At 46.5% G+C, this 15508-nt stretch overlaps 1 protein-coding gene across 1 annotated transcript in view; it reads left to right on the top strand.

Moving 5' to 3' along the window:
• LOC143385427 (transmembrane channel-like protein 5) overlaps window positions 1–13791 on the top strand; it is a 39756-nt gene extending 25965 nt beyond the window's left edge. Inside the window, exons 13-20 of the mRNA XM_076840916.1 lie at window positions 528–623; window positions 3132–3207; window positions 3379–3512; window positions 5098–5271; window positions 6936–7014; window positions 11324–11428; window positions 12965–13007; window positions 13745–13791. Of these exons, the coding sequence (XP_076697031.1) occupies window positions 528–623; window positions 3132–3207; window positions 3379–3512; window positions 5098–5271; window positions 6936–7014; window positions 11324–11428; window positions 12965–13007; window positions 13745–13791 (754 nt within the window). The remainder of the gene's footprint in view (window positions 1–527; window positions 624–3131; window positions 3208–3378; window positions 3513–5097; window positions 5272–6935; window positions 7015–11323; window positions 11429–12964; window positions 13008–13744) is intronic.
• Window positions 13792–15508: the final 1717 nt, after the last annotated feature.

A 15508-nucleotide genomic window follows, 5' to 3' on the forward strand; every position in this document is an offset into this window, starting at 1 on the left:
ACCTGGCGCTGGGCCTGAGCCTGGGTCCTCCTTATGGATTTGGGAAATAGCATTCATTTAACATCTGTAAACACTAACTAAATTTTTGTTGTTGTTTGGCGGGGACTGTAGCTCAGCGGTAGAGTATTTAGCTTGTGCAAGACCCTGGGTTCTAACCCCAGAACCAAAAAAAAAAAAACACTTTTAGTTTAGAAGAGTTATTTGAACTGGGGAGTGCTGAGTTTATCTTGTTCAAGATTTAATAAGCTAAAAATGATATAAAAAAGATAATAGGTGGGATATGTTAATAATTCAGGTAACTAAAATTCTCTAGAATTATTTAAAAACCATTTTAGTAGTACCCCACTCGACTGCACTGTCTTAATTCCACTTGAGCCTCAGTTATTTTTTCAAACACATGCTGACACTTGGAACTAACAACTTCATCCTAATCTGGGGAGGGTCTCTGCATCTGATGGTCCTGGCCCCTGGGGGTCTTTGGCGGGCGGGATGGCGGTTTGGGGACTGACCTCAGGACACTTTCACAGGCTCATTGGGAAGCGGTTCCTCACGAGCCTTGGCTTACAGGAGTTTGATATTGCCAGGAATGTTCTAGAGCTGATCTACGCACAAACTCTGGTGTGGTAAGTTGGCTTGACCCTGACTGAGGAGGACTTGGCGTTTCATTGGGGGAGGGAGGTCCCACATTGTTTTTCCGCCCCCCAGATAATTTGTTCCTGTCAATGAATTTAATTTAGATTTAATTTAGCCAGGACTTTGGTGTTTAGGAGGCCTGTTAGGGCACCCGCTGGCAATTTGGAAGCTTACAAACCATTATTTCAACCAGCAGGTTTCCTTTGTGCAAGGTAAAAGGTCGAGATAACAGTACCTGCCTCACAGGGCTTCAGAGAGGATTAAATGAGAAAATTAAATGAGAAAATGCACATGCTCAGCGCTCAGTGAGCACCTCACTCAGAAAGGTTTTATAAGTGGGGATACGATGACCAGTGTTATTTATTTATTTGGGTGCCAGGGATAGAACTCAGGGGCACTTGACCACTGAGCCACCTCCCCAGCCCTATTTTGGATTTTATTTAGAGACAGGGTCTCACTGAGTTGCTTAGGGCCTCACCAGTTGCTGAGGCTGCCTTTGAACTCTCGATCCTCCTGCCTCAGCCTCCCAAGCCCAGGCTGCCAAGATTATAGGCGTGCACCACCGCACCTGGAGATACTGTTATCTTTATGAGCACTCTTTAAAAAAATTGTAAAAATTCACAGCAAGTATGATCACATGGTTGTGTGACCCATCTTCAGAACCTTCTCATCTGGCAAAACTAGAACAACTCTGTACCCAGTATCCGCCACTCCTTTCCTGCTCCTGACAGCCCCTGGCAACCCCTGATCTACTTTCTGGTTCTGTGAATCTGTTACACCATCAAAAAAAAAATAGTGGAGTCAAATAATATTGGTTTTCTTGTGCCTGGCTTATTTCACAGCACCCTGAGCTCTAGGTGTGTCCACGGGTTGCATTTCCCTGCCAAAGCTGAACAATAGCTCCTTGTGTGCGGAAGGCCACATTTTATTTATCCATTCATCTGTCCACCACACGTGGCTGCCACCGATTGGCAATTGTGAATAGTGCCATTCTGAACCCAGGTGTGCAGTTATCTCCTTGAGATCCTTTTCCCACTTCTTTCGGATATAGGCCAAGATGTGAAATTGCTGGATCCTGAGGTACTCACAGGCACTCCTAAGGTTTTTTTGTTTTTAAAAAAACAGTAACACAGGGATATCATAATATAACTGGTTTCTTTTACTGCACAACTGGGGATGGAACCCAGGGCCTCACACAGGCTAAGCAAGTGCTCGACCACTGAGTTACATCCCCAGCCCCTTTTATTGTTTTATTTTGGGACAGTGTCTTACTAAGTGGTGGAGGCTGGCCTCCCACTTGCGATCCTCCTGACCCAGTCTCCTGAGTCACTGGGATGATAAGCACGCACAATTGCACCCAGCCTAATGATGAATTTTAGAAGAAGATGATATAATAACAAGAAAAGGGAGTGCTTGTTATGGCTGAAGGGAGATAAGGTGAGGAACGTGTTTCCCAAGCTTTACCCTTTTACACTCTAGCCTTGCCAATCTCATCTGGCTTCTTTTGGGGGCACATTGCCACATCATCTGATTTATTATCTACATAGTGCTTTTTTTGGAATTTGGAATTATTTGCCTTTTTTTTTTTTTAAACTCAAATACATTTTTAAAGGAGTCCGCCAGTACTAGTTGACAGAAATCACAAAGTAACTGGAAAGAAATAAGAACAATCCCACCCAGAAAAAGTCTTTAACCTTGGAGCCAGACCCTGCTGTGTGCTGAGGCTCCCGGTTTAAGGCCTCATCCTGTTCTGGAAACATGGGGCTTGGCGTTGGGTAGAAGTTAAAGACATTCTAGCACCAAACTGATTTTCTTCCTGGGCACCGGGAGCGCTGGGGGAGAGCTGGAAAGAGGGGCCCTTCTCACCTGTACCCCCAAGCCTTGTCCCGGCAAGACCTCGGGCCTTGGTTCCCTCATTTAGGACACACCAGGTTGGGGCTGCCCAGGGCCAGCGGGGGCTTTGGTGGCAGTGTGGAGTCACTTGGCAGAACCTTCCCGGAGCTGGAAAAGGGGCAGCTAGGGACCCTGGTTCACGGCCACGCGGCAGTCCCCTCCGTCCATCCACAAGGGCCGTCATGGCGGGTCCCAGAGCCCAGTGGCTCCAGCCATGAGATCTGTTCTCTCACGACTCTGGAGGCCGGAAGCCCAGGATCAAGGTGGTGTGGGCAGGGCTGGTTCCTTCCGAGGGCCAGGAGAGAAGGACCTGCCTGTCCCAGGTCACCACCTCCCTGGGTGGTGGACCCCCCTATGCTTGTGTTTGATCTCTTCTGTGAAGGACACCAGCCCTGTTGGTGACTGGGCCCCCCACGGTGACCTCCTTCCAACCTAGCTCCCTCGTTACAGACCCCGTCTCCAGAGACGGGCACGTTTGGAGATCCTCCAGGTGAGGACTTCACCACGTGAATTTTATGGGGACGTGACTGTCCCCTTCTCTCTGTGCCACCACCTGGGTCCCGACTCCTGGCCCCGCCCCTGGGCTCTGACCCTTGCCTTGACAGGATTGGAATGTTCTTCTGTCCTCTGCTGCCCTTCATCCAGATGATCACCCTTTTCACCATGTTTTATGTCAAGAACGTGAGTCAGCCTGAGGTCACAGCCCTCGGGCTTCGCTGGGTCTCCTGGGACAGGGAGGTGGCTGGATCTGGGGGTGGGGGGGCGCGGCAAGGGATGAGGCCCTCCCCAGGCGGGGTCCCTCGGCTGCTCCTCTGGTGCAGGTGGGAGGGGACGGCACCTCTCTCTCCGCAGATCAGCCTGATCGTGAACTTCCAGCCCCCGAGCAAAGCCTGGCGGGCCTCCCAGATGATAACCGTCTTCATCTTCCTGCTCTTCTTCCCGTCCTTCACTGGGGTGCTGTGCACGCTGGCCATCACCATCTGGAGGTAGGGGACGGTGGCCTCGGGTTTGCTTCCCAGGGCAGGTTTTATTATCATCCAGACACGGTGAGGCCGAGGGATCAAGAGCCAGCGGCAAGGGAATCACGGTTTGTTATTCCCTGTTCCCGGGAGGAGGGGACGCTCCGTGTCATGGGGGGACACACAGAGAAGCAGCAGGGATGGGGGTGGGTAAGCGCCTATACTGTGGTTTCCGTGGTAAGGAATGGGCAAGCCAGGGTAGGTAGGATTAGCATTGGCTCCGGGGCCCAGGGCTGCCCTAAGTTGTCTGGTACCTGGCCGTGGAGTGACTGGGGCAGGGGAGCAGAGGTCCAGAGCCAGGAGTCTGATAAAGGAGTGGGTTGCAGTGTGGGCTCTGGGTTGACGGGTGCAGCAACCCCGTAGCTCTTGTGCCATCCCAGGACCCAGGAGGCCCCTCCCCACACAGGCACGGTGCTCCCTTTGCCTGGCTCCTCCCAGTCCCTTGCCTGGGTTCCTTCTTTCCACTCTCCGACTCTCAGCTCCAAGCCCGTCTCCTCCATCCGACCCCCCCCTCATCCGTGTGTACCTGGTGGACCTTCCCATCCTCCTCGGTCCACACCTCCCGCCTCTGTCTCTCTCAGGCCTGAGTTTCTTCCCATCATTCCACCATTCACAGTCAGACATGCCTTTGTCTAATTACTTACCCATGGATTTGTCCATCATTCCCACACGAATATAAGTCCAAGAGGGAAAGACGGGGTCTGTCTTGTTTAATATAGAATCCCTGGGCCGACCAGCCCAGTACCTAGGAGAAGTCAAATAAACCTTGGTAGAAAGAATGAAGGAAAGGGGGTGGGGGCGGTGCTGATCTGGGGGATGCAGGTGAAATTGGAGCCACCTGGGACTCAAGCAGCTTCAGGGCATGGTGCAATGTCCCTTGTCCTCCTATGGGAGCCACTGGTCTCTGCCTCTCCTCCTCATTGCCCTCTGGTTTCTGCTGGAGCATAACTGACTGCCCGTGACGGACAGCGTCAGCCCCCAGATTTAACAGATTTCCCTCTTGGGGTTTCCTAAATCGATTTCCCAAGAAAGCGACTCTCTGCCCCCATTTACTTCTTCAATCCAAGGTACCGCAGAGGTCACAGCCTGTTCTTTGAATTGACCTCTGTTGGGTCAGGTGGTACCTTTGGTCCTAGAACCAGTCATTCCAGAGGGGCTGTGAGCCAGAGGGCTTCTCCTGGAAGGGGAGTGTGGGTAGAGAAGGCAAGACCTGCTGTTTCCAGTCGCAGAGCCTAAAAAGGACCCTTGCTAGCCGGGCGCGGCGGTGCCCGTCTATAACCCCAGTGGCTCGAGAGGCTGAGGCAGGAGGATCGCGAGTTCAAAGCCAGCCTCAGCACCTTAGTGAGGCCTTTCGCAACTCAGCAAGACTCTGTCTCAAAATCAAAATCATAATAATAAAAAAAGAGGGGGCCTAGGGATGTGGCTCAGTGGTTGAGCGCCCCTGGGTTCAATTCCCAGTATCAAAACCAACAAAGCAAACAAAAATCCTGGTTCTAGAATGCCCGCCTCTGAGTCTGGTGCCAGAGATGTTTTTCCACCCGGGTTTTTCCAGACTGAAGCCTTCCGCCGACTGCGGCCCATTTCGAGGTCTGCCTTCCTTCATTTACTCTGTCTACCGCTGGATCGACACCCTGAGCGGGCGGCCTGGCTACCAGTGGGTGGTGTGGATCTATCACAACCTCATCGGCAGCGTGCACTTCTTTTTCATCCTCACACTCATCGTGTTGTAAGTGGGGTGCCTCTGGAAACCAGGGGGGAGGCCAAGAGCTGCTGTCGTTGACACAAGATGAGCCCAGCCCTCGGGGTGCTTTGGTTGCAAAGCAAAGACCTATGGCCTAGCTTTGTGTTTGGGATGGTCCCGACTCTACCTTTTTATTATTTATATGTGGTGCTGAGAATCGAAGCCAGGGCCTCCCACACGCCAGGCAAGAGCGGTACCACTGAGCCCCAGCCCCTGCCCTGGATGGCACCTTCTTGTACAGAGAGTCAGAACTCAAAGGCACCGAGTCCCGGAGCCAGTAGGTGTAGACAGTGTGGGGTGATCCCTCCACTTCACAGAGGGAGGTGATGAGACTTACAGAGATGGGGTGACCTGCAGAGACAGGTTCCGGGCCCCAGGGCCTGTTAGTGGCAGGAGAGGCTAGAACCGGGTCTCCCGGTTCCCACTTACGCCTTCCCTCCCCGGCACCACCTTGCCACTGGCTTCCTTAGAACGCTGAGCTCTCCTGATGGCTTTGCTCCTGTCACCTTCTAACTGACTGCGTTTGTGTTCTTTGCAGTCACACTTCTGACACCAAATGTGTGTGTGTGTGTGGGGTGGGGGGGCTTGCCCTTCCACACCACCCAATTCTTTTAACTCCCCAGACACCAGCTGGGTGTCCTATGGTTTACTTTAGTTCTGACATTCATGTCACACTCCCCAAGGGTTCAGTCCTGTGAGTCCACCACCACTTCAGACGCTGCTCCCAAGACCCAGGGGACCTGCACTTCTGACCGACCGGCTATCAATTTGAGGGTTCCCCACAACCCCCCTCCCCCTCAGATTTGATAATTTGCTAAGATGACTCACAGAACTCTGGAAAATACGATTACCAGTGTATGACAGAGAAGGTAACTCAAGGAGAGCCAAGTGGAAGAGATGTCGAGGACAAGGTGTGACGGAGGGGGTGGCGTGGTGACTCCACGTCCTCTCCTAGGCAGGCATGCTTGATGATGAAATCTTTGGTGTTGAACTTGATTTCCAGCCATTCTGTCCTGCCCGCGGTCAGGAGGGACAGGCGCTGAAAGGTCCAACCCTTTCATCATACCTTGGTCTTTCTGGTGGCTACCCTCCATCCTGAAACCATCTGGGGGCCATCGACAACCAGACATTTCATTCACATTCAAAGGACACTCTGGAGATGCCAAGGAATTTAGTGTTGGTGTGTCAGGGACAAAGATTAGTTAGGTAGACAGACAGAAAGGCAGACATCTGCTTGTTAGAAATGCAGAATCTGCTCTCTGCCCCAAAGCTACTAAATGAGAATATGCATTTGAACACAATCCCAAGAAATGTGTATTCGCTGAAGTTTGAACGGCACTGTCCAGATTCACAAGCTCGAGATGCATCTTGGAACCATGCGCATGTCTGACCGCACGCCCAGAGACGTGCAACTCGCGGGTCTGAAGATCAGCCGTGGCGTGGGTCTTATCTGCACCTCCCAGGTGATCCCGTGTACAGCCCGGTGAAGAACCATTACTCTATTGCATTTAGCCTGAAACTCACGGTGATGGGAACTTTCAGGAACATAGTGGAGTCAAAACCCATTTGCAAGCGAATATTCCAGTCCCCTTGTTCCCAGTTGGCATTTGGAGCCTGCAACTGTCACCCTTTCCCTTCTTCTCTTCCAGAATCATCACCTATCTTTACTGGCAGATCACAGAGGGAAGGAAGATTATGATCAGGCTTCTCCATGAACAGATCATTAATGTGAGTCTCACTGGGCCCTGTGTCAGCCTTCTCCTTTAAAACCCTTCATAATAGACATTTCCAAACATACTCCAAAACAGCGACAGTAAATAGTACAATGAACCCCCATAAGCCCCACCAATCCAGCCCCGGCAACCATCAATCAACCTTTTGAAACTCTCATTTCATCTATACTACATCTTTCCTGCAAATCTCTGCATTATTTTAAAGCAAATCTTAGGCCTTGCATTATTTTTTTATCTGTTTAAAATTTTATATGCATCTCTTTGAGATAAAGACTTTAAAAACATACCCACAATATATCCTCATTGCACCTGAAAGAAAACTTACCAAGGATTGACTGTGATCATCTCATAACCAATGTCAAGCTTCCCCACGGTTCCTTCCAGGGTCTTTTTGCCTCATAGACAAGCAACACTATTCACCGTAGCTTATCTGCTGTTTCCTTTGTGAGCCAGTGACTGACTGGGAGCCAATGCTGGATGCCACTGCCCAGCATCACAAGAGAGCATCAAACCAAATCTCACTAGCCTGGGAAAAGAGCAAAACTCCAACTCTGAAGTACAGATTCTACTGAATATGCATGATTTTCACACTGTAGTAAAGTTGGAAAATCACAAGTCAACATCCTCTTGGGTACCCTCTGTACTTCATGGGTGGTGCTGTGCCCCTCTGTAACATCCCCTTCAGATAGACAATGTCTGACTGTCTAATTTCTTTGATGTTAAGAGCAATCGGTGGTCAGAGCTTCTTCAGCCCCATGGATCTATGATAGAATTCCCATCAACCTTTCAGCTAATGGATTTAGTAGGCTTTGATGTGTGTGTTGCCTAGAAGATCCATTTATATCATAAAGATTACAGCCTAGTCTTTGTACTCTGATTTTTACCATTCCTCCGAGTGCACTTATTGACTGGAATTGTATTAACAAAGACTTCTTATCAATTATACAATTACCTTGACATGCAGCACATAGAGGAAAGTCAAGGTAAATGCATGATTTGTTTCCTTTATTTACATTTTCATAATGTTGAATCTACATCCTTGGGTATTAGTTTGCTAGAGCTGCTGTAACAAATACCACCAATTTGGTGACTTGAAACAACAGAAATGTATTATCTCAGAAATTTATCATCAAGTCAGAAGTTCAAAATTAAAAAGTTGACAGGGTTGGTTCTTTCTGAGGCTGTGAAGGAGAATCTGATCCATGCCTCTGTCTTACTTTTGGTCACTGCTGGTCACCCTTGGTGTTCCTTGGTTTGGGGTTTCATAATGCCAAATCTCTGTTCTCATCTTTACAAGGCCCTTTTTCTCTATTTCTTCTTCTCTTCTTTTCTAAGGACTTCTCATTGGATTTAGGGTCTGTTCTAATTCAGGCTGATCTCATCCCACAATCCTTAATTTAATTGCATCTACAAAGACCTTATTCCCAACTAAGGTCATATTCACAGGTCCTGGCATTTGAACTTGAACATATATTTTTAAAAGGGGGACACACTATTCAATCTATTACACCTAACAACTTCCAAATACAGCCTATGGGGATTTTAAAATTATTATGAATGTAAAGTTTAAGTATATGTTGATATCTTTAAATTACAGTCCTTTTTTTTTAAACTCGTGACTCATTTTTCTTAAAAAATATTTATTTTTCAATTATAGTTAGACACAATACCTTTATTTATTTATTTTTATGTGGTGCTGAGGATCAAACCCAGGGCCTCACATGTGCTAGGCGAGCACTCTACTGCTGAGCCACAACCCCAAAATTGCAGTCATTTTTATGCTCAAAGAGTCTCATTATTTGCTAGAAAAAAAACTAAAGAGTTGAATTAACTTCTGGGTTCTTTTGACATGACACCAGTATTCGATAGGTTCCTTACTCTCTGAAAGAACTAGATGTTCTAGATTCATCTTGGTTCATTTCCTGTTACAGAACAGGAAGCAGCTGTTCCTTCAAAGAGTCTTTGTGAAATGGTAGTTAGAGACTATAGTCTAGGCACGGGGGTGCTTATTGATCCTGGGCTGATTTTCTGTCCTTCTAAGTACCAACATGGCTGTGATATGAGATCTTGTATCTAGACATTTGGGAAAGAAATAGGACTCCCCAGTGTCTTATCTACTTATCTGTGGGGTTTCAGATAATTTGAGTTTATTCTTTCAGAAGGTAAAGGAAGGGCGTGGGTTAGTAATGCTCTTTTTACTCACCCCCAGAAGCTTTACCAATGCTCCTCTGTTGCAGACCTCTAAATGTCTTGGGCAAATCTTATGCAGATCTCAACACAGGAAGGATTTGATTCTAAAGCCTTAACTTTGTAAAGGCAGTGCCAGGTAAACCGGGGAGAGGTTTGGATGAAGGCAGCATGAGCATCACTACAGACCTTCCTGCTTGGGAGTCTCACCCAGAGGATGGACCCCAAAGGCAGGGACATCATCTCCAGAAGAACCCAGTCAAAGGCTTGGGAAAAGACTTTGCAAAAATCCTTCTCAAAGAATGTTCACCGGCATAAAATGTTAGAAATACAAATTCCCGATACTTCCCCACTCATACCCATTCAGGCAACACGTAACATTTACTGAGCACTTACATGATGCCTGGCATTGTTTTAAGTGATGAACAACAAAATATATATATATATATATATATATATATATATATATATATTATTGAATCCTAACGAGGGCACATGCGTTTCTTTAAACTCCCCATTTTATATTAGGGAAACCAAGGTTTACAGATTGCATTGATTCACCCTTAATTGTTGGGTTAGTACATGGTGAAACAGAAAACTCCAAAGTTTGTGTTCTTATACACAATATCGTTTACCTCTCTGAATAAAAACTGATCAGGGAAAGCCTAGGAGTTTGCATTTTTGCACGCTCTTAGGTAACTCTAAATCATCCTAGAGAGTGGAGACAGCTGCTACAGGTCAGAGATTTCTAAACACGTTGGCTACATCCAAGACACCTGGAGGACTTGTTAAAAATTCCCAAGGACATTTTTTTTTTTCCTACAGAAGAATCTGAATTAATTAATAGAAGAGGAATAAGAGAAAATAGCTTTGAAGTAAACAACACCCAGGTGGAATATTCTACACATTTCCTGCTGCGGGGAGTTTCAAGAAGTGATTACACTCTCCAAGGAGAAGACGTGTTCCCTTCCTTAGTTCCTCTTTACAATTTTGAATTGTTCATCTCCATCAACACAGAGATCAAGTGGACCAAGGAAACCCACCGGACAGCCTTTGGGACAGAGCCCTGGCTGGGGTCTGGCATTCTCAGCAGGAAGACAGGACACGGCCAGGCAGTACCAGGTTGTAGAATAGGCTCTGGGGCAGGAGTGTGCCAAGAAGACACCGTTACGAATGCAGGTTCTTGGACCCAGAGTCATAGGCACCAACCACGGACCCAGACAGAATTTAGGCACAGGCAAGGCTTTATTTAGGGCCAGAAGTAAGACACAGCATAATCCGAGAGAGTCCTGCCAGCTCAAGCAAAGATCAAAGGTGCACAGTTCCATGGCACCTGTGGGGTGGGAAAGACTCAGTCTCTTGATGTCATCACATACGCAGAGGTGGGACCTCAGTTCACCTGTGCCCTTCTTCATGGAACACCTGTCTCATGACTCTCCTAGCTCCACCTAGGGATGTGCTTTTCCCCATGTGAATAAGGTGCAGGTGACTTTAGGGACTATTCTACACCTGTGTGTGCCCCGATTCCAATTCCCCTTATCTTCTGGGAAAGTTTCTAATATTGCCATTTTCAGAATAGGGTAGCCCCACCTTGTTTGATGGTAGCCGGCATTTCTGCTGACCACAGAGTCTCAGAAGGCTGAGCTCACTTTCCCAGTTTCCCATCTCCTGGTGGGTTATCTCACTCTCCTGGTCTTGAAGACTACTTGATCTTCTAACTCCTGGTTTTCTGGCCTGGCTGAGAAACCCGCATAAGACTCAGAGCTCACTTGGCTGCCTTTTTCCCCTGAGAAGTATTATCTTAATCAGGGGATCCTGACTGTGTCAATACCGAAACCTTCAGTTACTTCTAGTTCTCTGCTAGAGGAGGGTCTTGCCTCAAGCCTGGTAGGGGAATTGCTTTGGAGGAGCCTCTTACAATGCAGGAGGGCTCTGGGGGTCCGGGTAGGGGGTCACTGGCCTTGCTGTGAAATGCTTCTTCTCTTTTCATCAAAAGAAAATATGAAAACAGTCTCCATCCCACTTCTGGTACCTTCTTTTAACCAATTTCTCCTTAATACTGCACCATCACTCATTCCCTATGTTTTGATTTTTGTTTTTCTTTTCCTTCTTGGCAGGAGGGCAAAGATAAGATGTTCCTGATAGAGAAGTTGATCAAGCTACAGGATATGGAGAAGAGAGCCAACCCCAGCGCACTGATCCTGGAAAGGAGGGAGGTGGAGGTGAGGCCAGAGGCTGCCCTGGGAGCTCAGGGATGCAGACTAGCCCTTTGTGAAAAGTGCATCTGGGAACTAGAGACCAAGCTGTTGGGGTCACATAAGGGCTCTTCACTTTCTATGTTTAATCATTTCTGTGGTTTTTCAATTAAAAAAAAAATCAATTGATATCAGGTGCACTGGCATACTCCTATCATCTCAGCAACTCAGGAGGCTCAGGCAGGAGGATCACAAGTTCAAAGCCAGCCTCAGCAACTTAGTGAGGCCCTGAGCAACTCAGGAAGACCCTGTCTCAAAATAACAAATTAAAAAAAGCTGAGGATGGGGCTCTGTGGTAAAGCATCCCTGGGTTCAATCTCTAGTACAAAAAAAAAAAAAAAAAATCAGTTGATCATTTAACATATTCCATGGTTGGCTTGTTCTAGATGCTGGATTATTGGGATCAAAACAAAGCCCCTGTCCTCACAGAGCTCACATTTGTTTTCTAAAACCTGCTGATGCAGAGGTATATCCTGCTGAGATGAAAAGTACCCTGACATCTCATCCCACCATTAATGCTTCAGCGTATATTCTTCCAGATCTTCTTTCCCTGGGTAGGGGCGATCACACTTCTATCTACTGATACTTTATTACAAAAGTGGGGCCATATTATACAAATAGTATCATAACTCTACCACAATACATACCTAACACTGTATCTTGAATATTATTTTATTCTGTACCTATTTAGCCATTTCATTTATTCTCAGGTGGTTTTTTTTTTTTTTTAATACTTAGAATAGTGTATAATGAAGCACTTTTTGTTAGAATTATCTTAGGTGAGAATTGCTGCCACAGGTCATGCATGTAATAATGCTAAGAGATATGGCTATATCACGCTCTTAAAAAGATTCTGCTGACTTTAGTCCTGCCAAGAGGGTATAAAGATGGCAGAAAGCTCTGCTCCAATTCCAAAGCCTCTGCCCACTTCCTTGGTGCCCTGGAAAATACAGATAAATAGGAAATCCACCTTAATTCAATTGGAAGGTGTGATTTTGGAAGGTGTGATCTTTTTTGTTTTAATATTTATTTTTTAGTTTTAGGTGGACACAATATATTTTTATGTGGTGCTGAGAATCGAACCCAGTGCCTTACTCATGCTAGGCGAGCGCACTACCACTTGAGCCACATCCCCAGCCCGGAACGTGTGATCTTGACACTGTAATTTATTACTGGTCACATGTTAATACTGCCTGCATTATTTGGGGAAGGGATCTAGAGGCTCAACTCGAATCCTCTCGGCCACTGGTCATGTTTGTACCCTCGTCACCTTAGGTCCTAATACGGCCCGGCACATTGTAAACACTCAGTAAATATCTGTGGAATGAATGAATGAAATCGTTGTCCCTAAAACACAATACTTCTGTGGCTGAGGCTTGGTCTTAATCACCAGTCCTTCGTTTTAAAGTAATGAGAAGTTCACAAAACACACCAACTGTGCCACAAGACCCAGGATCTACATTCTTTCCCAGTGACATGGTGGCCTTTTTCCTTTCTTTTCAGCAACAAGTGCCTTTGCATTTGGGGGAACAGGCTGCTGCTCCTGGTAAGCAATGGAACTGTCAGAGAGTAAGACACTAACTTGTCCCAATTCATGACACAGCCCAAGGCAGAGGGTCAGCATTGCTCCGTGGATCATGGGATGCAAACTGGCTGAAGCAAAAATCCAAGAATAATTCTTGTTTTCCGTGTGTCCTAAGACGGGAGTTTGCAAGTCACCAGAACCTGGTTCCTCTCTGGGGTTCTTTTCCATGTTAGTTTGTTTTGCAAATAGTCTCCTCCTGATAACTGCAAAACCTTTTTTTTTTTTTTTTTTTTAAATCAACCCCTCATATCTCTTTGGGTTCAGTCTAGTGGGAAAGAGCAGGGGACCTAGAATTTTCCTGGAATTTCATTGAATGTGCTGGGGCAGTGCGCTCATCCGCTGTGGCTTTGAAGATGTGGCGGTTTCCTTGGTCAAATCTGAGTGACATGCTCCAGTTGTGGATTCAGCCATAGAGATGACAGGCACTGAGAGAGGGAGGGGTGACTTCCCAAGGAAGATCTGGGGTTGATGTCAGAAGGGGAACAAATGCTGGGGGGGTGGGGACAAACCAACCCTTTTGTCTTTTGAGGATAGCTGAGAGAGCATGGCAGGAATTCAAGAGAGGATTCCAGAAAGTAAAAGGGGGGAGATCAAGGAGGCCTGAGAAGCTGTGGGACCTCTGAGATCCATCTGGTCACTCCCTTACAGAGACAGGGCAGTGTGGGTTTGCACTGACCACTCTCCTGTGTCCAACCCAGACCTGCGATTCAGGCGATCTTTTCAAGAAGACAATCGAAAGGTGTGACGATCGTCCTAAAGAGACACCCATCAAATGAAGAAAGAAGATAAAAGGGGGAACACTTCTTCCATGATACCTGGGCCTCTAGGAAGAGGAAGCCACACCTTAAGCAGGAACCGGAACTGACCCTCAGTGTAAATGCCAAAGTCAAATTGGGCCGCCTCTGCCACTTTTGGAACCCAACTGTTGATTTTTCAAGGTGGCCTACTCCAGGATTTCCCAGTAAAGACTGTTGTGATATTGAAATTACCCCACAAAACCATGGTGAGAGATAATCTGGGAATAGTCCATTTTGTCTCCAAGAATTCTTGTTTGTTTGAACGATTGGTCCTTAGGAATCTCTCTTCCCAGAGTTCCCAGGACCTGGCAAAGGTTTACAAACTGGTGCTAAGAAAAGTGGTCCAGATTGAATAAAAACGTGATACTCAATCAGGGATACAAAGCGTTTGAATTGTGTAACTTGCATTTGTTGGTGATTTAGAATTAAAACATCCCCCATGTGACCCAAAGGTGCAATGAAGTCTTATCTCTGAAATTTTATTGCATATCAAGTATAAGAGCTTTGGGGTTAGACCAGGGTAGGGAAGATAGGGGAGAAAAGTTGTCCCCTAAGGTTTTACACATGATCATCAGAATCTTAGGCTGCACCAATCATAAAACTAGTAGTGGTGTAGGGTGCATGTGTGTGCATATGAAATGAATGTGTGTGTGTATGGTGGTTTTTTTTTTTTTTTTTTTTTTAGATTTGCCAAATGATTGACAAGGAGAAGGGTTCGGGGCTGGGGCTGGGGCTCAGCAGTAGTGCACTTGCCTGGTACGTGTGAGGCACACACTGTGTATAAATAAATAAAGATCTATCAACTAGAAGAATGTTCAAAAAATTAAAAATAAAACTGAAAGGTTCACTAGGTTTCACCTCCACTTTCCAATAGTACCATGGGCCAGGTACGGTAGCACATGCCTATAATCCCAGTGGCTTGGGAGGCTGAGGCAGGAGGATCATGAGTTCAAAGCCAGACCAAGCAAAGTGAGGTACTAAGCAACTCAGGGAGACCCTGTCTCTAAATATAAAATAGGTCTGGGGATGTGGCTCAGTGATGGAGTGCTCGTGAGTTCAATCCCTGGTACCCACTCCCCTCTGGGGGGCCGGGTGAAGACCAATAACACCATGAACTACAGACCAAGCCTTCAATACATGAGACTGTGGGGGTGCTTGATTCTAATCATAGTGCTTTCTGTGGCCATTTAACTAGAGAACCTCTGTGGTTTTTAGGATGAATAGGGAGAGCTTCTTTTGAGTTTATGCAGGATCTGATCCTTCAAGTGGCTGCCGTGAAAACCAGTTCATTTCTTATGAGGCAATGAGACATCGTGTGTGAAGTTCAATTATGAGGAGTGACTGAAGTAGCGAACAACTTGCATAGTTTTTATAATCTTTGAATTGATGACAAGTGTTAAGAATTAAGCTCATGCCAAATCAACGTTACATTCTTATGCCACTTCTTGAGGAGGAAGTTCCAATTTGAAACTGTATCATTTCCTTCAAAAGGAAGGCCAGTGCTTAAAAAAAGATGGGTGATATCTTAGAAAAAAGAATTGATAGGCATTATCTTTTAGTATTGGCAGCATTTAAGAGTACCTCCCTAATTTTTTAAAATTTGGACTTTTCCATAGCATTTATACATCTGATCAACTGCTAGACAGAACCAAAGACAGGTGCTCA

This window comes from Callospermophilus lateralis, chromosome 19, assembly GCF_048772815.1.
Source record: "Callospermophilus lateralis isolate mCalLat2 chromosome 19, mCalLat2.hap1, whole genome shotgun sequence".
In the NCBI taxonomy this organism is placed as follows: domain Eukaryota; kingdom Metazoa; phylum Chordata; class Mammalia; order Rodentia; family Sciuridae; genus Callospermophilus; species Callospermophilus lateralis.